The sequence below is a fragment of the Thamnophis elegans genome, chromosome 13 (genome assembly GCF_009769535.1).
Source record: "Thamnophis elegans isolate rThaEle1 chromosome 13, rThaEle1.pri, whole genome shotgun sequence".
Lineage (NCBI taxonomy): Eukaryota > Metazoa > Chordata > Lepidosauria > Squamata > Colubridae > Thamnophis > Thamnophis elegans.
Genome location: NC_045553.1, coordinates 1671467 through 1697157, shown reverse-complemented (window position 1 = coordinate 1697157; position 25691 = coordinate 1671467). Strand labels below are relative to the sequence as shown.

Genomic DNA, 25691 nt, shown 5'->3' with positions numbered 1-25691 from the left:
TCCTCTCTTGGCGGGTGTCCCCTCTCAAGTCCGTGAGCATTCAAGCAGGTTAGCCTCGGTAGCCTCTGGAGGGCCTGGCAGCTAAGCCAGCCTGGTAGAGGTCAGTTGGGCAGCTGCAAGGTGACACACCGGCTCTGCCCTTGTTGTGCCACCACTCCTTAACCCCTCTGGTAGGGTCTGCGAGAGCGTAAGGCTCTTCAAGCCAGCCTTGGGCCGCCCGGCACCGAGGGTCTCCCAGGTGGTCCTCGCATAGCAAGCCAAGCAGGCACAAGCACCCCTCTCTAGGACGATGGCCAGGTGAGGGACTTGCAAAATTGGCCCCGGGGTTCTTAACATCAAAATGAGGGGCAAAATCTCAGATTCTCGTGCGCCCCCCCCCCCCTTCAGCCTCTGGTTGCATTTTCTCGCCCTGCTGAAAACCTATCAACTAGATTAAAAGGCAGAGTCCAGCAGAGGTTGGACTCAAAATTATTTCAGACGTCTTTCTTTCCCCCCCCCCCCCCAAACCTGTGGCTTAGCCTCCTTTGGCTTTAAGATGGTAGGATGTGGCCAGTCCCTTCCTCTGGATGCTCCTTAATCGATCGGCCTGCCCGCTGGCCTGAAGAGGTGGGCGCCATTGCCTTTCCCTCCGCTTAGCGGGCAGGAAGAGGCAGGAGGAAGCTCGGCCCAGCTCCTTCCCCTGTAGGGGTGGTCCTCCTGGACCTCCATGCTGGAGAAGTTGGATTTGATGGGGAAGGAAGGAGAGCGGAGGCCCTGCTCTCTCTCTCTCTCTCTTCCCTTGCCGTCTCGCCGTTTCTCCTCGGGCTCATCCGTGTCCGTCACTGGACGCCTCCCATGGTAGACAAACCCTCGTCTCGTTTCCCCCACCGTTCAGACCAGGTGACGGCTGCCCGTCAGCCGTCGCCTTTCATGCTGTGAATGTAAACCCACTAGGGAAGTTCTCCACACAGGCGTCACCCTGAAATGTTATGTAGCAGCTTGTGGAGGGGAAAGGAAAAAACCTTCCTTCTGAACCCCCCCCCTTCTCTCTCTCTTTCTCATGTCTCTTCCTCCCCCCCCCCCCATTTTTTCCCCCTTTCCCTAAGTGCAGATTGAAATATAGGCCAACGTATCCTAGTTCTCTTTGCTGTCCCGTAGATTCCGCCAGTTAGTCTTAGCCGCGCTTGGGCGCAGGAGGACGAGAAGAAAGGGAGAGCCGAAGGCGTGGAGAGACGCGGAAACGGATCCCTTCCTTGAGCCGAGGTTCTCCGCGGGTTTTCCTCCTCTAACTGTGGTTTGAGTTCCATCCCAGTTGAAACCCTCTTCCATCCTAAATAATAGGATGTGGGAAGTGGGGTTAATGAAAGTTCAAAGGGGCCCAGCTGTAATCCTAAGTGGGTTCTTCAGCTCTCCTCCTCAAGGTCTCCTCGGCTGGATCTCCAAAGAGAACGCCGTTGCTTGGACAAGGTGCCTAGGTCTCCTCCCTCCTCACGCGGCGTGGGAGGTTCAACCTCCTCTTCGCTTGACCTCACGCCACGCGTCCTCGGGGAGCCCCCACTCCGTGTCTGGAGTCCCAAGACCGCCTAGCCAGCTTTCAGACATTCAACCCGACACTCGGGTTTCCAAGCTTGTGGTCCCTTCCTTCCTTCCTTCCTTGGGAATCCTAAGAGAGAAGAGCCAGACTGAACCCTGAAAGCTGTTTATCTCATCCAAACAGCTGCTTTCTGCCCTGGCTGGGGGGGAAGGTTTTTTTTGGGGGGGTGTCACGTTTTAAAACTCTGATGAAATATTATTATTTCAGCTTTTCTTTTCTTTTTAAAACCTATTTTCAGGGATCATTTCAGTGCATTTGTGTATAAAGTATTTTAATTATTTTTTATTTTTCGTTTTTAAAAGAAAACCCGTTTGGGGTGTGGTTTGGGGCGGGGTTAAAATGAAATTTTTGAAGTTTCAAACGGATACGTCGCCTGTATATATAGGACATCTTTTCCGAGTCTTCTCTACGGAATCCTTGTTTCTTGTAGAAACACATGGCTTTTATTTGGGGGTGGGGGGGGGTCGTTTTGATTTTCGTTTGTTTGTTGGGGGAGCGTTCTGTTTAAAAGCATGTAAATAATTTGTTAAAGTGACAAATAGTAGTTTGGAGTTCTTTTTAAAGAAAAAAAAAAGCAGAAAAAAAACAAAATCGCCAGCAGAAGACCTCAACGAGAGAGTCAGCATTTTGGGGGGGGGGGGGTGTTGGGGGTGCTTGCCGTGTCCCAAGAGTGAAAAGCTGGCGCCGTTTTTTACAGCTTGTGTCAAGCTATGTATAATGTAAATTCTGTACAAAAGATCTCAAAACTTTTTTGGGGGGGGTGTCAAATGCATAGATCAAACTAGAAGCATTAAGACGCTGAAGATTTAAAAAAAACAAACTGAAATGCCAAGATGAGGCTTTTTGTTTTAATTTGCCTTCCTGATAAACCTTAATGTGGGGGAAAAAAATCTATTTATTTCAAACGAAGAAAATGTGTACAGTCTATTATTAATGGCAACCTAAAATGTATTTAAGCCGATCTGCAAGTTTTATTTTTGTTGTTGTTATTTCTTCTTCTTCTTTTTTTGCAAATTAAATTCTTCTATTTTACAATGTTCCTCCACAGCTACCAAGCATTTGTAGAAGTGACATGGGGGGGAAAAAATAATAACATATATTCAGCCCAATGGGGCCGTGTTTTTCAGAAGAGCTTCGTTGCGCATGAGCAAACTCGGTGTGAGCTGCAGGATCACACCCGTCAGCCAAGAAAGCTGTGTATGGTCACAGCCAGGCTGGGGTGGGGTGGGGATGGGGGGGGTCTCCCTCCCTGCAGCTGCTCAAATGAGGCAAGGGTTGGGTTGGGGTTGTGGGGGGGGAGAAGCACTCTAAATTGGGGAAGGGTCTCTTGGTCTTGCAATGGAGGAGAAGACCTCCGTTCCGATTTCATGAATTCTGTAAAAAAAAAAAAAGACCAATTTTTAATTTGCAGTGTGGGGAAAAAAAGACCTCTTTTAAAAGGAGGGGATTTTTTTTTTTTAAAGAAAAAATGGTTTGCAGTAAACGACTTCTATTTTTTATGTTCCTTTCCATAAATAAAAAAAAAGAAATAAATGATTTTTTTAAAAGAATCTCTGCTTTGGAGATTGAGGATTTTTTTAAAGGAAAATGTTCTGTTCCCTTTGTTTTTAAACAACTGTGTTAAAAAAAATAACACATTCTGTGCATCTCTAGGGTTTCTGTCATCAGTTCTTTTGTTTTGAAGAATGTGGTTTGGGTTTCCCTTTCTGGTTTTTTTTCTTTCCTTCCCCTCTTTCTTTCGCTTCGTTGTGGGTGTGTCATTCTGTAAATATTTGTTCATATTTTTTTGTGAATTGAATACTATGTACCATTGTATTATAGTAACTTTTATAAAGCAAACCTTAAATATACTGACTTTTCTTATAGAAGATCTGTGCTTGGTTTATTAAGCCTGAAAGAATGGTTCCACCACAAAACCGCGGTAGACTAAAGCGCGCTCGACGAAAGCGCGTACATGATGTCATCACAGCGCGATGAAAACAGCACGCTGTGAGCGGTAAACTTAAAATTAATGCGTAAATCTAAACCTAACCCCCCAAAACCTAACCCTAAACCTAACGCTAAGCCTAACCCTTAACCTAACCCTAAACCTAACCCTAAACCTAACCCTAAACCTAACCCTTAACCTAACCCTTAACCTAACCCTTAACCTAACCCTAACCCTAACCCTAACCCTAACCCTAACCCTAACCCTTAACCTAACCCTTAACCTAACCCTTAACCTAACCCTAAACCTAACCCTAAACCTAACCCTTAACCTAACCCTAAACCTAACCCTTAACCTAACCCTTAACCTAACCCTTAACCTAACCCTAAACCTAACCCTTAACCTAACGCTAAACCTAACGCTAACCCTTAACCTAACCCTAAACCTAACCCTTACCTTTATGTGAATCAGCTTGCTTTAATTTAATTTTAATTTAATTTATTTTTAATTTTATTTGTCACGCTGCTGATGACGTCACGTACGCGCTTTCGTCGGGCGCGCTTTAGTCTGCCGCGGTTTTGATGGGTCACGGAAAGAATACTATGCATTTTGCTTCCGGGGGTCTTGTGGCTGGGAGATGATTGTGGGAGGGGGTAGTTAAAAAAAACACCACCACCACCAAAATGGGAACTGTGCCATGCAAATCCTTGTTTTTTTTAGGTTTCAACAATATATTGACGGGCTTCTGCGTTCCCCAAATTTGACATCTAAAGTAAATAAAGTAAGAACATCTCCTTGACTTTCCCACTGTCAATTGCCTTTAGTTATATCATCCTTGATCTCATAACTCTGAAAAGGATAAGGCTGTAGGACAGCTGCTCCTAATTTACTCAGGGTAAAGGCTTACAAGTGCCATTCAAAAATTCAATCAATGGTGGGTCTGGATTCCAGAGGATCTCCTTTGTTATAAGGAGAAAGTATTGTGAAGTTTGCTCACCAAAAATCCATGGTCCTCCTCCATCGAGCTGGCATTCAGCAACCAGCAAGCCTCCATCCTCCTCCGCATCTTTTGTGAGAAAACGGCACACAATGCGTTCCGCTAAAACTCCTACCAAACTTATTTCTCGAAGACATTCTCGACCTCGGCAACTTGAAGATGCTTGGACCTTCAACTCCCAGAATCCCCCAGCCAGCCAGAATTCTGGGAGTTGAAGTCCACGCATCTTACAAGTTGCCAAGGTTGAGAAACCTTTGCTACAAAGAGGAGGAGATATCCCAGTTCTGTTTTTTCCCCCCAGGCCTTAGATGTTTGATATCAGGAGCTGTGTCATCTCTGGTTCGTTTTCCCTCCGTTGTCCCCAAAAACAGACACCGTGAGAAGCTTATTTGTGTGTGTGTGTGTGTTTTTTAATTCAACAAAAAAAAAAGATCAGGCTACAATGGAAGATCGATTTGCCCATCACATTTCACTCTGAGGACATCGCATTTTAGGCCTGATGGACGTTACATGAGCTTGGATTCTCCGTCGGGGGTCAGGATGGTCAGATTGCCTCGGGCATCTTGATCAATCTCGATAGCTTCAAACAGAGATTTGAAGTTCCCCGCTCCAAATCCCTAAATTTGGAGGAAAAAACAAAACCAGGCGTAAGTATTAATTTTTTGTTTGCTAAACCTATACACCAACCTGCCTCTGCAGATTATGAGAAGTTTCTTTTCTCCAACGTTGAGATGTTCTGTTTAGACCCAAAATGGCATTTGGCAACCCAGTTCTCTATTTCATGAGTGTACAGACCCCTCCCCAAAATAGTGAGGAAGGGCGTAAATTAAACAGTATCTGTTCAAATTAATTGAACCTGGTTTAGAATATCATCTGGCTACTGCAATGCGCTCTACATGGGACAGCCCTTGAAGAGCATTCGGAGACTCCAGCTCGTCCAGAATGCAGCCGCGCGAGCGATTGTGGGTGCACCTCGGTACACCCACGTTACACCTATCCTCCGCGAGCTGCACTGGTTACCGATTGGTTTCCGGATACGCTTCAAGGTGCTAGTCGTCACTTATAAAGCCCTTCATGGTATTGGACCTGGGTACTTGAGAGACCGCCTGCTGCCAATTACCTCCCAAAGACCCATCAGATCACACAGATTCGGCCTCCTCCGGGTTCCGTCTACCAGCCAATGTCATCTGGCTGCTACCCGGGGGAGGGCCTTCTCTGTGGCGGCTCCGGCCCTTTGGAACGAACTCCCCACAGAGATTCGGACCCTCACCTCTCTCCAGGCCTTCCGAAAAGCTGTTAAAACCTGGCTCTGTCGGCAGGCCTGGAGTCGATGAGTTCCCTTCCCCTCTCGAATCGTGTGGCTGTTGGTTGTTTTTAAATGCCCTGTATTTTTTGTTGTTCTTGTGTTTCCCTTCCCCTCCTTGGATTTGTGCGCCGCCCTGAGTCCCCCCGGGAATAGGGCGGCATATAAATAAAATGAACCTTGAACCTTGAACCATTTCTGGAGTATGGACGTCAACCCCCAGAATTCTTATCCGTGGCCTTATGCCAATGGAATTCTGGGAGTTGGAAGTCCACAAACTCAGAAATGGCCGAGGGTGCGCTGGGCTAGAGCAAGAGTCTCCAAACTTGGTGACTTTAAGACTTACAGACTTCATCTCCCAGAATTCTTCAGTTGAGTTGGGAAGTTGAGGTCCACAAGTTCTTCCAAGTTGCCACGTTTGGGGGGTCCCCTGGTCTAGAAGATCTCCAGATTGGTTTAACCAAGTAGCAGCAGGCTTCAGAAATCCCTATCACCCAACTCTCCCAAATTTGCAATTTCCTCGGGTCTTCCAACCCCTTAGTAGTGAACATTTGCTTCCGGTTTTTGGAAAGCCGACAGAAACCGGAGGAGGCTCAAGGATGACCTCACAGCATCTGCAAGACCAACTTCATCTTCAAGGTAACCTGGAAGGACGCTGCCCTGAGGAACCAACCTCGTGGTTGTAGCGCTGAATGACCTCAAGGAAGACGGTCGGCCTGTCCTGAACGGGCTTGGTGAAGATCTGGAGCAGGTAGCCCTTCTCGTCAAAGTCGATTAAGATTTTGAGTTCCTTGAAAGAGAACGGCAAGAGACTGAAGGAAGTCGCCAAAGACATTTGACTGACTCTATACATTTTGGTTGCATGTTGGAATGGAAACAGTTTAAAGTTTAATAACATTTATATGCCGCCCAATCCCGTAGGACTCCGGGCGGCTAACAATACAAATTAATCAAAAAGAAGAGAAGGAAAGAAAAGATAGATATAAAAACACACTATGCACTCCATTCCAAGTGGGGCTGGACCATATTTTGGGGTCAACAGCCCCAGGCCTGCCGGAACAGCCAGGTTTTAGTGGCCTTACGGAAGGCCGAGAGAGTGGGAAGGGTCCGGATCTCTGCGGGGAGATCATTCCACAGGGCCGGAGCAGCTACAGAGAAAGACCTCCCCGAGTAGTCGCCAACCGGCATTGCCCGGTCGACGGTACCCGAAGGAGGCCCAATCTGTGAGATCTTATAGGTCGTTGGGAGGTATGTGGCAGGAGGCGCTCCCGTAAGTATCTAGCTCCTGGATACCACAACAGGAAGCTCTCGACTTACGACCAGAATAGGATCTGTAAAATTTGTGGTTAAGCAATGCATTAGTTAAAGGCGACATTACGTGCTTGTGGCCGGCAACACTTCCCGCTGGCTTCCCCATTGACCTTGCTAGTCCAAAGCCAGCTGGGAAGGTTGCAAATAATGATTGTGTGACTGGCGGTCACTGCAACCGTCATAAATACACCCACATTTTAATCACATAACCTTGTGGACGCTGCAACGGTTGTGTGCGGGTAGGTTGCAAGTCTTTTTCTTTAGCACCGTCATAACTTTGCACAGAAATGGTCATTAAGCGAGGAGTATCTTGCAAAGCATGCTATTTTTCTTCTCTTCAAAGTCTCCTGTGTCTCTTTCATTTCGCAACTTGCCATGCTGGTTTGAGCAGCCCATGAAGCAGAATTAGAGTTAATTCGTCTACTCCATTAAGTGTCAGTCTAATGAATATACAGTATATAAAAACCAGGATGATTTATTTATTTATTTATTAGACTTATATACCGCTTCATAGGGCTTTCAGCCCTCTCTAAGCGGTTTACAAATTTTTTAGCAAATTGAGTCAGCAACTTGCCCCCACAGTCCGGGTCCTCATTTCACCCACCTCAGAAGGATGGAAGGCTGAGTCAACCTTGAGCCGGTGAGATTTGAACTGCTGAACTGCAGATCACAGTCAGCTAAAGTGGCCTGCAGTACTGCACCCTAACCACTGCGCCACCTCGGCTCTTATAAGATGTATCCATCTTTGAGCAAAAGGGCTCCCATCAAGATGAAGGAACAATATATGGTCATTTTTATTATATTTCTGTAGTCCCCCTTCCCTCAAGAGGCCTCCCTGATCTCCTCCATATCTTCTCTAGGACCATCTAAAGTGATAACATCTTAGGTTAACACTCTCTAACCATGATTCCCCACTGTTATGGAAGGCAACTGACCTCCAGTTTATCAATGCTTTCCTTCACTTTGATCTTGGCTGTCTTCAACCGGTCCCGGAGCTGCTGGTAGTACGTTGATGGAACAGACATGAACTCCATGCCACGATCTTTCAAGTTTGTGATCTACATCCGGAGGAGATTCATGAGTGTAAGATTGACCCCTTTGAAGGAGTTGACAATTTGGGTGGGAAGGTTTGAAAAGAAACGGGCATTCTTACCGAAGCGATGATGTCTGAAGTGTTCAGGGCGATGTGCTGGACTCCAGGGCCTCCGTAATAGTCCACGTATTCCTGTGGAACAAAAGAAACCAAGGTGGACCATATGCCAAGATCTCATGTTGAGGAACATCAACCGTGTCTACATTCTCCTGCATTTGTGGTAGTAGTAGGTTAAGAGTGGAGGAGATCACCGCATCACTAGTGCTTGCTCCTGGTTCATTCTGACTTGTGATATGACTTGGGCATGAACGTCGGTTTCAAGCTCTGAATCCTGGTTTGCTAGGTCTCATCATCGGCTCAGTCTTCCTCACGAAGACGACAAGAGGGCTTTAGGGCAGCCCACGTGTCTTTCTTCTTTGGGCTATCCCACCTGTGACTAGACCCTCACCCAATCTTGCGAGAGGTTGGAGAAGAGGCCAAGTAGATAAGGATAAATCAGTTGCAAATATCCCCTCCCAAGATACAACGAGGTCTGTTGCGAAGAGAATTGGTGACTCATGGTAGATGTTTCCACTCACTCCCACCCGCCCACAGAAGTCCGCTTTGTGGTACCTGGATCTGAGATTTCTTCTTGCCCATCGCAGGTTCATTGATGGGCATCCTGATGGTCTCCTCATAATTGGCCATGACCACGGACCTCAAGGCACTGTATTCGGTGTGCAGCTGTTTGTCGTCCACAGACCAGAAACGATGGAACTGGAGGTTTTTCTGATACCTGCAGAACGACAACAGAGACCTTGTAAGGTAAAGCTTCCCCTTGCACATATGTACTAGTCGTTCCCGACTCTAGGGGGCGCTGCTCATCTCCGATTCAAAGCCGAAGACCCAGCACTGTCCGAAGACGTCTCCGTGATCATGTGGCCGGCATGACTCAACGCCGAAGGCGCACGGAACGCTGTTCCCTTCCCACCAAAGGTGGTTCCTATTTGTCTACTTGCATTTCTACATGCTTTTGAACTGCTAGGTTGGCAGAAGATGGGACAAGTCATGGGAGCTCACTCCGTTACGCGGCGCTAGGGATTCGAACCGGCGAATTGCCGACCTTTCCAATCGACAAGCTCAGCGTCTTAACCCCTGAGCCACCGCGTCCTTGAGCCATTGAGACCTTGGCGTAGATGCTAAAACCTCATCCCATCCAACATCGTATTGGTCAACCCCTGGGAAACGGCCAAGTTAACCAGGAATTCTGGGAGTTGAAGTCCACCCCTCTTAAAGTGGCTGAGAAACACCGCTGCAGATGTTCATTAGCATTAGCTAATAGGAGGAGGAAAAAGTGACATTTAGGCCATGTTTACCCTTTCTCTCCCGTTGAAATGCTCTTATTCATTAACTTCAATCAATAATGTTCTTTGCTCCTTCACAACGACATGCTGTACGTAATGGACGGGAATTTTTTTTTATGTTGTTTTTATGTTTAAAAATAAAAAAAAAAATTTGGGGAAAAAATAACGTTCTTTGCTTACTTGTTACCCAAATATCCAAAGAGGGCTGTGATATTTTCTTAAGGAGGACCAGAATTGAACATCAAAATCTATTGAAAGTGACGAGGAAACTTTTGACCTCAGGAGAAAAAGGTCTCGATAACATAGCAGGCCAGGACTTCTCCGGAAAGATCTCGCAAAGAAATCCCAAACATTTCCCCGATTGTAAAAGGGGAAAGGTTGCTCCTCGCACATATGTGCTAGTCGTTCCCGACTCTAGGGGGCGGTGCTCGTCTCTGTGTCAAAGCCGAAGAGCCAGCGCTGTCCGAAGACGTCTCCATGGTCATGTGGCCGGCATGACTCAACGCCGAAGGCGCACGGCCCATTGACAGGAGTTCGATCCTGACCGGCTCAAGGTTGACTCAGCCTTCCGTCCTTCCAAGGTGGGTCAAATGAGGACTTAGATTGTTGGGGGCAAAAAGCTGACTCTATAAACTGCTTAGAGAGGGCTGTAAAAGCACTGGGAAGCGGTATATAAGTCTAAGGGCTATTGCTATATGTCCTACTTAAGTGCCAGCAGCTCCAACATTTGCTTTTATTCATTTTAAGGAAGGTTTCAAAAAAATAAATAAATCTCACCATTCTACCACCGAAAGCATTTCCTGGTCAGGCTGATTTCCCACAACGTGGTCAATAAAATTCAGTTTTGCAGCAGGTCTGGAAACAAGAGAGAAACGTAAAGACATCTTGTTCACTAGTCAATCATCATCATCATCATCTTCTTCTTCTTCTCCTCCTCCTCCTCCTCTCCTCTCTCTCTCTCCCTCCCTCTCTCTCCTCTCTCTCTCTCTCCCTCCCTCTCTCTTCTCTCTCTCTCTCCCTCCCTCTCTCTTCTCTCTCTCTCTCTTCTCTCTCTCCTCTCTCTCTCTCCTCTCTCTTCTCTCTCTCTCCTCTCTCTCTCTCCTCTCTCTCTTCTCTCTCTTCTCTCTCTCCCTCGCTCTCTCTTTTCTCTCTTATCTCTTCTCTTTCTCTCCCTCCCTCTCTTCTCTCTCTCTCTCCCTCCCTCTCTCTTCTCTCTCTTCTCTCTTCTCCCTCCCTCCCTCTCTCTCTTCTCTCTCTCCCTCCCTCTTTCCCTCTCTTCTATCTCTTCTCTCCCTCCCTCTCTCCTCTCTCTCTCCCTCCCTCCCTCTCTCTTCTCTCTCTCTCTTCTCTGTCTTCTCTTCTCTCTCTCTCTCTCTCTCTCTCTCTCTCTCTCTCTCTCTCTCTCCATCTTTCTCCCCTCCCTATCTCTCACCAGCTTCCCCATCCTTGACCTTCAAACTAGCTACGATTCATTTTCCACAGGATGGAGGTTCCACCCCTTCTTCTCTATCGAATCATCCTTTCTCACTCAAATCTGGAATGGCTTCCATTCACGACGCATTTTTGCCCTGAGGCTTTCCACAACTGGCTGACCTCTCTTCCCTTGGAGAGAGAAGCCAGCTGTTTTCTCTGGCCTTTCGGAGCACCACCACCACCACCACCCCCTGGGAGATTGGAAGGTAACATCTAAGGAGGCTTAGATACTTACAGTTTTTTTAAGAGAGGATCCTTAAAGAGAGGGGCTTCAAATCCAGGTAAGAAGAGTCCCTTGTAGTTCCGTTTTTCTATGAGGGTGTGCGTGGTGTCTCCATACTATATTGTCGAAGCAGGAGAAACACAAGATGATGAGATGGCACCAACATTAGGAGGGAAGACTTTCCTAAGGAACTGGGACCATCCACAGTTGGGCAGAAGGTCTCCGGCATCTACAGAGACGTCTGGAGGAAAGATTATGCGAGTCCCCTGGACTGCAAGGCCATCCAACCGGTCAGTCCTAGAGGAGATCAACCCTGACTGCTCTTTAGAAGGCCAGATCCAGAAGAGGAAACTCAAAGACTTTGGCCACCTAAGGAGAAGGAAGAAGGACTCCCTGGAGAAGAGCCTCATGCTGGGAACGATGGAGGGCAAGAGAAGAAGAAGGGAACGGCAGAGAAGGAGGTGGCTGGATGGAGTCACCGAAGCAGCCGGCGTGTGCTTCAATGGACTCCAGAGGATGGTGGAGGACAGGAAGGCCTGGAGGACAACATAGATGAGATAGGTAGATAGATGATAGATAGATGATAGATAGATAGATAGATAGATAGATAGATAGATAGATAGATAGATAGATAGAGAGAGAGAGAGAAGGAAAGAAAAGATGGACTGCAAGGCCATCCAACTGGTCAGTCCTAGAGGAGATCCACCCTGACTGCTCTTTAGAAGGCCGGATCCTGAAGAGGAAACTCAAAGACTTTGGCCACCTGATGAGAAGGAGGAAGGACTCCCTGGAGAAGAGCCTCATGCTGGGAACGATGGAAGGCAAAAAAAGAAGAAGGGGGCTGGATGGAGTCACCGAAGCAGTCAGCATGAGCTTCAATGGACTCCAGAGGATGGTGGAGGACAGGAAGACCTGGAGGAACATTGTCCATGGGGTCACGATGGGTCGGACACGACTTCGCAACTAACAACATCAAGATATTTTTTGGACCAAACTTTGCTCCATCTGGATTTGAGAGAACTGAAGTTCTTTCGCAAACAGATCCCCCAGCATTGAAGGAGACCATCCTTTAGGCCATCTCAAAGCAGGGGGATTGATTCCTTATCGCCTTTGCATTCTCCTCTTTTGTACAAAGCCATGGGAGACCACCGACATCAAAACTGTCCAAGCTACCAAGCTGAAAAAGAGCCAGAATTTTGCTCCTCACCATCTCTCGACCCCACCTTTAACGTCTCCCAGCCTCTTTGTTTGACCAGAAGCTCTCTTGGATTCCTTCAGCGTGTCTTGCTCATCTTAAAACAACCCCCAATTTATTAATATTCGCTTCGTTTTTTCCCAGGGTGGCCTTTTCCAGGTCTACCCAGTCTAATGCTCGCCATTTCCAGAGAGTCGAGAACTGTCGAGAAGGTTCAGGCCGACTCATTACAAGAATGCCAAGCCAGAGAAGGACCTTCCCCACCCAAGGAACCATCGTGTCCCCAGTTATTCTGCTCTCCTTCCTTCCTCGCTCCGCTTTGGAGCTTTCCTCCGAAGCTGCTTACCGTTTGCACGACGGCAAATTTCACTTTCCCGTGCTTGTCTTCTTCCGTCCAGGGTTCTCGCACGACACGGGCTCCACGTTCTCGAGCTTTCTGAACAGAAGACGGGAGAACGAAGTAACATCAGATAGGTCTGGTGTGAGAACTGGTAAACTTCCAAATGCTGGGGAAATTTTGCATTTTCTCACAAGAACACCTCAAGAGGCCCTTGACTGTTCACTGAAGATCTGCTGTCCAGATTGATTGGTCCAATCGTGTTGGACACCTCTCAACCCCATGGGTTGATTTTTCTCCGTGAACTCATCGCCAATGGCTGAAGGCAAAACTGGAATACTGCCCTCAGCTTGCCTTAGATAATGTTTCTCAACCTTGACTGCTTTAAGAAGAATGGACTTCAACTCCCAGAATTCTGGGTTGTTGAAGTCCACCCCTCTTAAAGTAGCCAAGGTTGAAAAACGTTGACTTAAAGCATTGGTGCAACCAGCCTATCGAACTCCACCCACCATAGAGTTTGTTCTCTAGAGAAGCCAGACCCTGAGGAATTCTGGGAGTTGAAGTCCACCAGGTTGAGAACCATTGACTTAAATAAAGCATTGGTGCAACCCACCCGCCAATCTCCACCAACCATAGAGTTTATTGTCTAGAGAAGCCAGACCCTGAGGAATTCCGGGAGTTGAAGTCCATCAGGTTGAGAACCATTAACTTAAATAAAGCATTGGTGCAATCCACCCGCCGAGCTCCACCAACCATAGAGTTTGTTCTCTAGAGAAGCCAGACCCTGAGGAATTCTGGGAGTTGAAGTCCACGCCTCTTTAAATGAATGAGGTCGAGAAACACTGCCTTAGACGGTGTGGCCACCACACCTTCAATTTAGGAAGTGGGGCCCACAACCCATAGCAGCTGCTTAGTCCTCTGCTATAATTTTCCATTTATGGCCTCCATAGGTGGCCCAAATTTCTTCTCTGAAATAAGGGTGACCGTCAAAACTGGCATTAGGTGGAAGAACCCTGCAAATTCCCATGGAATCAACCTCTTGAAGATGTCATAGGACTTGTCCAGTTTGGATTTACCTGCACAATGGAATCACAGTCTTCCACTTCAAAGGCGATATCTTTGACGCCATCCCCGTGCTGCATTAAGTGTCGTCCCATTTCTACGTGGACCAGAAAAGAGGGAGTCGAGAGAGATATTATGAATTTTGTTGGGGGAGGGGGGTGTTTCAGCAACAGCTTTTCATCCAATTCAGAAGGACCCAAAGTGTCTGCCAGCCAAAATTACTGCCCACCCTCATAATACAGCATCTTCAAGCAATCAGCTGGTTTTATTACCCGAGGTGACTAAAAAATTAACTAACTAGCTAGATAAATAGATAGTCACATAGAAAAGAAGAGCATCAATGGGTACTAATTCGAACAGGGTTCAGAGGTCTGCTATGATATTTCCTTATTTATTAAATTTCTTTTTTGGTTTATATGCCGCCCACCTCACTCTGAAAAGCAACAGAGATGCCTTACAAGAAGTAACAACAACAACAACAACAATAATATAGTAATGTTCAGGGGTGGGTTCCTGTACTGGTTGGTACCGGTTCGCTTCATGTGTATGCCAGCTATGTGTTGCTCACACATGTGCAGTTGATTGTAAATTGTTCTGCGCATGCGCAGAAACATGCCAGCAATGGCAGAAGAATAGCAATAGCAGTTAGACTTATATACCGCTTCATAGGGCTTTCAGCCCTCTCTAAGCGGATTACAGAGTCAGCATATTGCCCCCAACAACAATCCGGGTCCTCATTTTACCCACCTCGGAAGGATGGAAGGCTGAGTCAACCCTGAGTCGGTGAGATTTGAACAGCCAAACTGCAGATCACAGTCAGCTGAAGTGGCTGCAGTACAGCACTCTAACCACTGCGCCACCTCGGCTCAGAGACCGGAGAACGTGTTCAGGGGCGTGGCCAGCCTGGGTCGTTGCCGGTTCTGGGTCCCACGCCAAATTACCATTACCGGTTTGCCCAAACCGGTGCGAACCGATAGAAACCCACTTCTAGTAATGTTGGTCCCACGGATTTTAAATTTACCTTCATTTCCAGGGTTGAGGGCCGAGGAGAAAACGAATATAATCTGGAAACAGACATAACGAAGAGAGAATTAATACCCTCCGTCTGAGGCACCATGAATGGACGCTCAAGAATTTCCCTCTATCACTTCAAAGGAGAAGAGGGAAACTTTCAACTAGTTTCTGGCATGATGGCCTAGGTTAATGAAGACCGCTAATTAATTAACCGGGGGAATTACTGTTCGCCTCCTGCTTTTGCACAGATTATCTTTTTTGCAAGATCTCTTTTGAAAGGTAAGAAGAGCCGGAAGAGGGCAAGCGGGGATTAATATGATGGAAAGAACAATTTGAAGGCTTCCGATCTTGTATCCTCCTCCTCCTGCTACCTGCTGCCCAAGTGCTGACCTTGGTTCCTAACCAAGAAGGAAATTACTGAGCGAACCGGCTGGTTGTCAGCAGCTCTCAAGACCTCAAAGGACACCCAGAGTCCGTCTCTCTCTTCATTGAGAGATACCACCCCAATGGTATTTTCTTTCATCAAGTAGTGATATTATTTTCTTTGCCTCTTACCTTATCCTGCCTGATGACGTGGGAAACCACCTCCCGGCTGCCGGTTTCCAAGCCTCGGTAGGCTAGCTCTTCAAACCCCATTTTGTTGCAGTAAAAGGATGCGGCCTTGAGACAGAGAGAGAAGCTGCATTAGAGGGGGGTCCTTGTAACTCCTCCTCCCCTCGTAGGAGGGAGAGAAATTGATTGCAACTACTGTAAAGATTGGAAGACAAATTCCTTTCCTTTCTTTTCCTTCCCTTCCCTTTCATTCCATTCTCCTTACCCCTTACTCTTTCTTCCCTTCCTTTCTTCCTTTCCATTTCTTCCCTTCCCTTCTTTCCGTTCCTTCCCTTTCTTTCCCTTCTTCCTTCCCATTTCTTCCCTTCTTCCTTTCCATTTCTTCCCTTCCCTTCTTCCTTTCTGTTCTTTCCCTTCCCTTTTTCCTTTCCGTTCCTTCCCTTTCTTTCCCTTCTTCCTTTCCACTCCTTCCCTTCCCTTCTTCCTTTCCTTCCCTTTCTTTCCCTTCTTCCTTTCCTTCCCTTCCCTTCTTCCTTTCCTTCCCTTTCTTTCCCTTCTTCCTTTCTTTCCCTTCTTCCTTCCCATTTCTTCCCTTCTTCCTTTCCGTTCCTTCCCTTCCCTTTTTCCTTTCCGTTCCTTCCCTTTCTTTCCCTTCTTCCTTTCCACTCCTTCCCTTGCCTTCTTCCTTTCCTTCCCTTTCTTTCCCTTCTTCCTTTCCACTCCTTCCCTTCTTCCTTTCCTTCCCTTTCTTTCCCTTCTTCCTTTACTTCCCTTCCCTTCATCCTTTCCATTCCTTCCCTGACCTTTTGACTCTATCCCTCTCCTTCCTTCCTTCCTTCCTTCCTTCCTTCCTTCCTTCCTTTCTTTCTTCCATCCATCCATCCATCCATCCATCCATCCATCCATCCATCCATCCTTTTCCCCTTTCCTTTCCTCTTTTGCCCTGTTTTTTTTCTACTTTCCCTTTTCTCTTTCTTGTTTAATCTCACTCTTGCATAATGTCCTGTTTATCTTTTACTGGTGTGAAAATGATATACTAAAAAACTCACTCCCCCCACCAAAAAAAAATAATGTACAACTTTGCCACAGTCCTTATATTATTGTACGTTTTTCTTCATATCCAAAGTCTTCCCCCCACTCCTTCGTTTTGATTCCGAGCAAGCCTTTAACGTGGCTTTCTCTTCCCAAGGCCCGGAGCCCATCACCTCCGTTAGCTTCAGTGGTTCACAATGGTTCTGTGGGGGTGTTTTTGCACACTCCAAAGCGCCCCTTCTAAAGGTTGGCAGCTTTTTGGGGGGCCGGTGGGCTGTCTTTGTATCTTAGGATCTCTTGAGTTTTCCCCTCGTCCGGCTGCGCATTGTTATATGCATTTGCTAGGATGAACTCAAGAATTCTATTCGTGGAAAATTCCAAATCCTAATTCCTTAGCAAACTCTGCCTTTGCCTTGATTAACGTTGATGCCTAAGGCTTAGGAATAAACTCCGCTGGATTGATTCTGCAGATCTACACAAGGTTTACTTTGCAACCTCACACAAATCTTGCTGCTAAAACCAAGTAATGGTTAGAGCAGTGTTTCTCAACGTAGGCAACTTGAAGATGTCCGGACTTCAACTCCCAGAATTCCCCAGCCAGCGAATGCTGGGGAATTCTGGGAGTTGAAGTCCGGACATCTTCAAGTTGCCTACGTTGAGAAACACTGGGTTAGAGAGAGAGAGAGAGAGAGAGAGAGAGAGGGAGAGGGGGGGAGAGAGACCACCTAAGGGGAGGAATCTGGGACCCTTCCAAGTGTGGTTACCCCTCAATTCCCATCATCCCTGATCTTTAACCTTGATGCTTGAGCCTCATAAGCACTGCACTTCCACCATATGTGTCCCAAAGTTCCCACCTCAGATGAGAGGCACCATTTAAGAGACTCCAGATTCTAAAATCCTTCCGACACGCCCTAAAAAGTTGGCTTTTCCAGCAAGCCAGCCTGGCGTGAACAAAACAAAATAAATTATTGATCACTGTTAATTTTAATTTGAATTTAAAACATCATCTGTCGGCTGTGACCAGGGGGACCTTTGCCCAGGTTCACCTGGTGCACCAATTGCGGCCCTACCCGGACCGGGAGGCCCTTCAGATAGTCACTCATGCCCTTGTCACCTCAAGACTGGACTACTGTAACACGCTCTACATGGGGCTGCCCTTGAAGAGTGTTCGAAGACTTTAGCTAGTCCAGAATGCAGCCGCGCGAGCAATTGTGGGTGCACCTCGGTACACCCACATTACACCTATCCTCCACGAGCTGCACTGGCTGCCCATTGGTCTCCGGAGATGCTTCAAGGTGCTAGTCGTTACTTTTAAAGCCCTACATGGTATCGGACCTGGGTACTTGAGAGACCGCCTGCTGCCATTTACCTCCCAAAGACCTATTAGATCCCACAGACTAGGCCTTCTCCGAATTCCATCTGCCGGCCAATGTCGGCTGGCGACTCCTCAGGGGAGGGCCTTCTCTGTGGCTGCTCCGGCCCTCTGGAATGATCTCCCCGTTGAGATCTGGACCTTTACCACCCTTCCGGCCTTCCGCAAAGCAACTAAGACCTGGCTGTTCCGGCAGACCTGGGGCTGTTGAATTATCCAGCCCCATTCGAGGTTACGACTGTTGTTGAATTTTAAATTGCTGTTTTTATTTTATTTTATTTTTTGTATCCCCTCCCTTTTTTATTGTTAGCCGCCCTGAGTCTCTCGGGAATAGGGCGGCATACAAACTCAATGAAATGAAATGAAATGAAATAAATGTCATTGTCAATTTTAATTGGGTTTGGGATATTCTATTTAAATTTTTTTAAACTTTTGTATTTTTCACAAAAGAAACTTTTGTGTTTCTTTTAATGTTGTACGCTGCCCTGAATCCTTGGGAGAAGGGCGGCATATAAATCTAATAAACCTAAACCTAAACTTAAACATCCCCCTCGGCCACTTTGTAAAGAAAATACCCCACCAAACTCTCTCTGTGTTGTTGTTGCTGTTTCCTTTTCGCTCCTTGTTCCCCTTCCCTTGTATGCCTTGAACACACACACACACACAAACACACACACCGAGCCTTCGACAAAAGCACAGCCTGTTGATCTGGGAAGCATTTGGGGCTGAGTTGAGCTTCCAAAGAATAAATGAAAGATTCTTGGCAGTGGTGGGCCGTGGCATCGGGGATCAATTATCGACCCTGCCAGAAGGAAAAAAATGGAAACGGGAAATTCACCCTGACTTCCTCAGCTGTCCCGGGAAATTGGCAGATTGCAACCTACCCACGAGATGTGGGGGACCCTGCAGGGGGGGGGGAGGCCTGACGTCAAATCTACCGAACCGGTTAGAAGAGGTTCCACCAGTGGACCCGGAAAGCAGGCCACACACCTACAGAAGAGGTTCCAAAAATTTTTGAAACACACCACTCACACACACACACAGAGACACACACACAGACTCACACAGAGAGAGAAAGAGAAAGAAAGGAAGAAAGAAAAAAAGAAAGAAAAAGTGAGAGAGAGATGAAAGAAAAAAAGGAAAAGGGACAGAGACAAAAGGAAGGAAAGAGAGAGAGAGAGAAAGAAAGAAAGAAAGAAAAAAAGAAAGAAAAAGAGAGAGAGATGAAAGAAAAAATGGAAAAAGGGACAGAGACAAAAGGAAGGAAAGAGAGAGAGAAAGAAAGAAAGAAAGAAAAAGTGAGAGAGATGAAAGAAAAAAAGGAAAAAGGGACAGAGACAAAAGGAAGGAAAGAGAGAGAAAGAAAGAAAGAAAGAAAGAAAGAAAGAAAGAAAACACATGGCCAGCAAGCCACTCCCACCAGGTCACATGGCCGGCAAGCCACTCCCACAAAGGAGGCCACACCCACAGAGTAGGTTTGAAAAAAAATTTGAAACCCCCCACTGCTGGCTTGCCACATTTTCTATTCTTCTGCTATGCATTTTCTAGGGTGGGAAAACGGGAGGTGGGATTGTACAGAGTGAGATGCTATGTAGCCATAACAACATTCTTCCTAGAAAGCCAAGGTCATCCTTTGTCTCTGCACCTGACCGGAACTGGATGGGGGGAAGCTGCCAGCGTGGCAGTGGGAGATCGGACCATGGGATGGACTTGTGGGTATGGGGGGCCAAGATCTTGAACTTTCAACTGGGTGGGGAAAAACCAGGAAGCTTCCAGATTCAGGTTTTCCCAGATGTGCCAACTTGGCTCTCTTCATCAATTGGAACTTGGAGGAATCCTTTACTTTCGGACGCTGTTTGGAACTGTGACGTCCTGGTTTTGGCCAGCCCTGAGTCGTATGTTTTCGTGACAACCAAGTGCAAACTCTAATCAAATGCAGGTGATGGTTTTTGGAATATCCCTTCCTTCTCCGCCTTCTCGCCCTCCAATGGAAAAGCAGCCGAGGTTCAGCCCAGCCAAGCATGGGAGCTGCCCCGGGTGGGGGGCCCTCCCCGGCGGGCGTCTGCTCCGGGCTTACCTGCTTGGCATTGCCAACCCAGAAAGTCAAGGAATGGAAGTGCAGGAATCGACCATGGGCCGGCTGAAGGAGAAGCAAAGAGAGAGCAGTAGTAACAACAACAGAACATAGACTTATATATCGCTTTACAGTGCTTTTACAGCCCTCTCTAAGTGGTTTACAGAGTCAGCCTCTTGCCCCCAACAATCTGGGTCCTCATTTGACCCACCTCGGAAGGAGGGAAGGCAGAGTTAATAGCAATAGCAACAGCACTTACTTATAGGGCAGGGGGTTACGTCTCGGCTGATCTGGGGGGCTGCCGAGGGGGGATTCCCAGGGGCCCCGCCAGAGAGAAGGCAGAAGCTACAGAGATAATATCTGAATAAACCCAGTCAGTTTCTTGCCCTTATTTCTCAGGATTGCCATTGGATGAGGGCTTTCTGATCTAGTGGTTTTCTTGCAGACGTTTTCATGACCCAACTAGGGAATGTCATCCGTGCTAGAAGGGCGTGGGGTTTGCGCTTCATTAGTATATATACAAATAAAAGCACCCTTCCCTTCTAGCACGGATGATGTTCCCTAGTTGGGTCATGGAAACAGCCAAGCTCAGAGAACATCAAGGACTCCACAGTCCTCCTCCTCCTCCTCCTCCTCCCTCCCTCCCTCCCTCCCTTTCTCTTATCTCTGCAATATCCATTCCCTTCTAGCACTGATGATGTTCCCTAGTTGGGCCATGAAACATCTGCAAGAAAACAACCCAGCTCGGAGAACATCAAGGACTCCACAGTCTTCTTCTTCCTCCTCCTCCTCCTCCTCCTCCTCCTCCTCCTCCTCCTCCTCCTCCTCTTTCTCCTCCTCCTCCTCTCTGCAAACCCCACTCCTTTCTAGCACTGATGATGTTCCCTAGTTGGGCCATGAGACATCTGCAAGAAAACCACCAAGCTCAGAGAGCACCAAGGCCCCCACAGTCCTTCTCCTCCTCCTCCCTCCCTTTTTCCTCCTCCTCTTTCTCCTCCTCCTCCTCCTCTCTGTAATCTCCCTTCCCTTCTAGCACTGATGATGTTCCCTAGTTGGGCCATGAAACATCTGCAAGAAAACCACCCAGCTCAGAGAGCACCAAGGACCTCCAGTTCAATCCTGAGCTACAAATATCCCTCTTCTATTAGAAGTATTCCATCTGCCCCCTTTCACCTTGGCTGAATCCAGCTGTGACTTCCACCCCTGTATTTGCAAGCATATTGCAAAGATGCCACCAGCCGCTTTCAACACCGCCTGGCCTGGGCAGCCTTCTGATAACCTCGCTAGGTTAAATATCAAGTTGACTGGAAAATATTTACCCAGCTCTTACGCAGGAGGAGAGAGGTGCCGGTTACCCCTTGAGCAAGGTTTTTAAAGAAGATTTCGTTTTTATTTGTTATTTTTCACCAGCAACCTGCTTTAGCTCCCGCGCTAAGGGAAAGTTCTCACCTGCTGAATTTGGTTGCCTTCCCTTCTGGGCAAGCAACTTTGGCCTCGGTCTGATTCAGACATGACCAAAAGCTGGTTTTAGTGTTTACCCAAAGCACGGTTGCATGTTTACAAACGCCGGGCAAAGTTCAACCTTTCGAAATCACATCCATTTCAGGAGGATTATCCAATTATTTTTCACATTCAGGACAAATTGTGGAATAAACGACAACTGGGGGTAGCTTCTATGAAGCAAGATTTCCAAAGTCATGGCTGATTTCACAATATGCGAAGCCAGCATCAAATTATTATTATTATTATTGCGTGGTTAATCTTTGGTGAGATTCCGAGTCCTAACCAAGGACCTAGGAACGGTTAAGGTAACGTCGGAGGATATAAGCTGTTCCAAGTAGGGAGGTTTTTGGTAGAATCAGAATGTTCAAGTCTGATAAATTTAGAATTTCCAAATAGCGAGGTAGCCCTTTAGGTATTGCTCCAAGGGCTCCAATTACAATCGGGAGCAACACATGATTTCTTTTTCCACAGTCGCTCAACAACTTCTCCTTCTCCTTCTCCTTCTCCTTCTCCTTCTCCTTCCTCCTCCTCCTCCTCCTCCTCCTCCTCCTCCTCTTCTTCTTCTTCTATTTATTATTATTATTATTATAGCAACACAATTGTATCACAGCAGCCAGTTGTTTTGCCGGATTTGGCTTTGGTTACTAGTCGGGCCCCACCCAGGGGCCTAGGACGTCGTAACGTATTTTCGTAATATGCGTGCAGGTCCAAGCAGTGCGGCTTTTTGCATTTGACTGATGGTGATTTTGTCAATTTTTAACTGTTTTAAATGTAATTCCAGTGCTTTTGGAATAGCACCCACTGTGCCAATTACCACTGGAATTACCACTGCTGGTTTGTGCCATAGTCGTTGAATTTCAATTTTTAAGTCCTGGTATCTTGCGATTTTTTCACATTCCTTCTCATCGACCCTGCTATCACCTGGTATTGCGATGTCTATGATTGTGACCTTGTTTTTCTCAACCAGTGTGATGTCTGGTGTATTTTGTCCGTTTGTATATGGAAATCCCACAAGATCTTGACCATCTGATTTTCGGTGACTTCTTCAGGCTGATGTTCCCACCAGTTTGTGGCTGTTTTAATATTATAATTTTTGCACAAATTCCAAAGGATCATTTGTGCTACTGAATTGTGTCGCAATTTATAATCAGTCTGCGTGATATTATTATTATTATTATTATTATTATTATTATTATTATTATTATTATTGCTTTGACTGTTTTGCACGGCCTGTTTGCTGATTCCCTGAATTGCAAGCTAAACTTGGATGAAAAATCACCCCCAAAAATAACTCTAAGCCTATTTACAACCTCCAACATTGATGTGATAAATTTGTAGCGTTTTCCATTCATTCTAATGCATAATTCAATTGTGCAACCAAAATCTGGAACTGGTTACTTGTCCCAGATCTTTGGCTGTTCCAGCTTTGAGTAATGTGTGAAAAAGTCATAGTTATAATGAGAACCAGATTAAATAAAAGATAAATGTGGGTGGTTATTTTTCAATAGATATAAAATTGAAACCACAATTGAAACTTATTTTTATATCAGCCCACTCTTATAGCAACATACATCGCTTGCTAAGAACAGATTTTTTGACAAGTTTTCTTATGCCTAAATAGGAAAAAACATTACTTTTAAACAGGCATTTTACCTAGTCTGTTTCACTGCATTTGGGATTCCAACATTAGTAATGTTTAAATATTTATTTACTTAATCAACTGATAGGCACGTTCAAAAGAAGAAACTCTCACCCAAATTTTTTTTAATTCAAAACACCCTTTAAATTTCCAAACAAAGCATTTAAGAAGTACATAATATTTAAAGTTAGCTTACCTTTTCTCCTTTATCTGTATAAGATGTCTGATAGGAAAAAAAGAATAAAACATGGATATTTTTTTAAATTACTCCAGAAAAAAATAAATAAGATGAAACGAAATGAAAACTTATTAACCAAGGGAGTTTAAACATTTTTAAGGATGGTAAACCTCTATTAAGTGCAAATAACATGCAGATTTGAACACTTGTTTTTTTGGCAAATATTTTTATACAGCAGGAATCTAGCCAAGTCTAGTGTGGTATGTTCAGTCATTTTTTTTTAAAAAAAAGCATAAATCTAACAACTCTCCAAGACGACTTGACATTTTCATAGGGAAAATAAATTTAGGCGCTAAATTGAAATATCCATGGGTTGCTGCAGGTTTGAACAGCGTCTTCAAATATGTTTGCCAATTGTATAGAAGGGAAAAGCAAAGCACCCATTTGCTATAAAGCAAGTATAATATAGGGCAAAAGGTTAGCAACCATTTGGGAGAATGTTAATAATTAGACATACAGTTTAAAAAAAACATTGAAAGGATGGGTCAACAGAGCTTAGAACCCATCTTCCAGAGAATGGAAGTAAACCCTGCGAAAAAGTTATTGAAAAAGGGGGGGGGGGGAAAAGAGGTTTAAACCTTGGGACCCTTACCATTTCAGTCTTTCCTCGGAGCAGCAGAAGGTGAGAAGGCAGAAAGAGGCAGAGAGACAGGGTGGAAATCTTTTGAATTGTAGAAAAAGGAGGAGGGCCCCAGCTCCTCCCCACATCTCCTCCTCCTCCTCCTCTTCCAGATGTGCGTTTCAACTTTTTAAACACAACTCTTGATATTTCTCAATCGTATCCACCGAGGCCGAGCGCAGGACATCCATCCTTCAGTGGATTCAAACGCAAAGCACAAAATCCCAGAGTCTTCTTAACAAGATTTGTTGATGGGAAAGATTTGGTGGCGATTTTTCTTGGCCAGGGAGGGGGGCTGCGCTCTTGCAAATCCAGGGACAAGTCAAGGTAGCACAATTGGACAGCTCTTTTTTTTTTAGAAGACAAGGAGTTTACTTTGGCAACTTCATATGAGTCTCTCCTTTAGGTCGAACGTCAACATCCAACACTTCAATCAATTCCAGACTCAACAAGGCACCCCGTCTACACAGCAAACGGAAATTAAAAATTAAAATTAAATGAAATGTCTGGGAAGAAAACCAACAAATAACTCTGGCACCTCCTTTTCTGGGCCCACACCTACAGCAGGAAGAAATGAAGTTCTAATCACGGAGCCATCAAAAAATAAACTACATTCCCAAGCCAGATTGTCAGAGCCAGCTCCTATCTGGCAATCGCGAATGATGATGATGGGAACTTGCCTCGTAGCACAACTTTCTGTGGGAAAATTGGAAGGCTGTGGGAAAAAAATCACCAGCAAGCCAAAGATTTCATTCCTGGGATCGACAGAGGTTCCCTTGTTGCAAGATGGCGCTGGTTGTGTTGTGGAGAGAAGGACGTTCGCTTTAGGAATTGGTCTTCAACGCTTTAGAACTCAGAAAGAGTGGGAGCTGGGTTAGGGGAACTGAGCTTCATGCTGGCTGGGATTCTGGGATTTGAAGTCTTCAAGTTGCCAAGGTTGAGAAACGTTCATGTAGAGGCAGGTAAGAGGAGAAAGAGGAAGAAGAAAATTGATAAGAAAATTCCTGGCCTCCTATTTCTGTGGTTACGCTGGGCATAATCCTATCTGGACTTCAAAGGAGAACAGCATAAGTATGATGTATTTATGGAAGGATGTTATTTACGAGCGAAGCCATCACAACTAGTTTCGAAATTGAACATAAATCAAGGCCAGGTTCATCACTACAAATATTTCTCCAGTGGGTAATTATGTCAACTCTCAGGAACCACCTTCCTCCACCTGCTATCCAGAGACCAACCTAATAGTGGGGACTTTCCCTGGCTAGAGACACGGCAAAATATCTTGGTTCACAAAGAAATCCATGATTGCTGGGAACTGGACACTTAAGCCAAAGCTTGTGGCTGCATGGACGGAGGGGAGGAGGGCATCAGAGATTCAAAAAGTTCTGACCAGTTCTGGAGAACCGGTAGCAGAAATTTTGAGTAGTTCAGAGAACCAGCAAATACCACCACTGGCTGGCCCCGCCCCCATCTATTCTCTGCCTCCCGAATCCCAGGTGATCTGGAGGGAATGGGGATTTTGCAGGAACCTTCCCCCGCCATACCCACAGAACCGGTAGTAAAAAACATTGAATCCCATCACTGGCGTGAACCAGATCTTGGAAAGAGGAAAAGGAAATAAAAATGGTAGCAATTCTTATTTTTTAAAAAAATAAAGATTGCTGTAAATTGCCAAAATAAATGCCCAAACATAATGGATACATGATTGATAGACAGATAATGGTAGCTTGATATAGACAGATGATAAACAGATAGAGATGGATAGATGATGGATTGATGGGTGGATGGGAGAGGTAGAAATATATGATAGA

General features: G+C 46.0%; 2 protein-coding genes and 1 long non-coding RNA gene across 5 annotated transcripts in view; 2 read left to right on the top strand and 1 right to left on the bottom strand.

Annotated features, from left to right (window-relative positions):
• SETD1B (SET domain containing 1B, histone lysine methyltransferase) overlaps positions 1-3120 on the top strand; it is a 42721-nt gene extending 39601 nt beyond the window's left edge. For 2 of the 3 annotated variants that reach the window (XM_032229138.1, XM_032229139.1), the window contains exon 18: positions 1-3120. This exon is cut by the window's left edge and continues 1193 nt beyond it. The gene's annotated coding sequence lies outside the window, so the exon portion shown is untranslated. The other variant, XR_004256373.1, reaches the window with a different exon arrangement.
• A 1765-nt stretch (positions 3121-4885) lies between these two features.
• On the bottom strand, positions 4886-23933 carry HPD (4-hydroxyphenylpyruvate dioxygenase). The gene is made up of 14 exons (XM_032228965.1): positions 23854-23933; positions 23220-23246; positions 19885-19947; positions 15407-15511; positions 14859-14901; positions 13852-13934; positions 12785-12874; positions 11256-11359; positions 10325-10402; positions 8817-8979; positions 8265-8336; positions 8047-8169; positions 6474-6590; positions 4886-5114 (listed from the first exon to the last, which is right to left on the bottom strand). Exons 1-14 carry the CDS (start codon positions 23854-23856, stop codon positions 5004-5006), a joined length of 1182 nt encoding a protein of 393 aa, XP_032084856.1. The 5' UTR covers positions 23857-23933; the 3' UTR covers positions 4886-5003.
• Positions 20945-24857, top strand: LOC116516474. The gene is made up of 2 exons (XR_004256358.1): positions 20945-21689; positions 24287-24857. It is a non-coding gene; the product is annotated as an uncharacterized LOC116516474 (long non-coding RNA).
• The last annotated feature ends 834 nt before the right edge of the window (positions 24858-25691 follow it).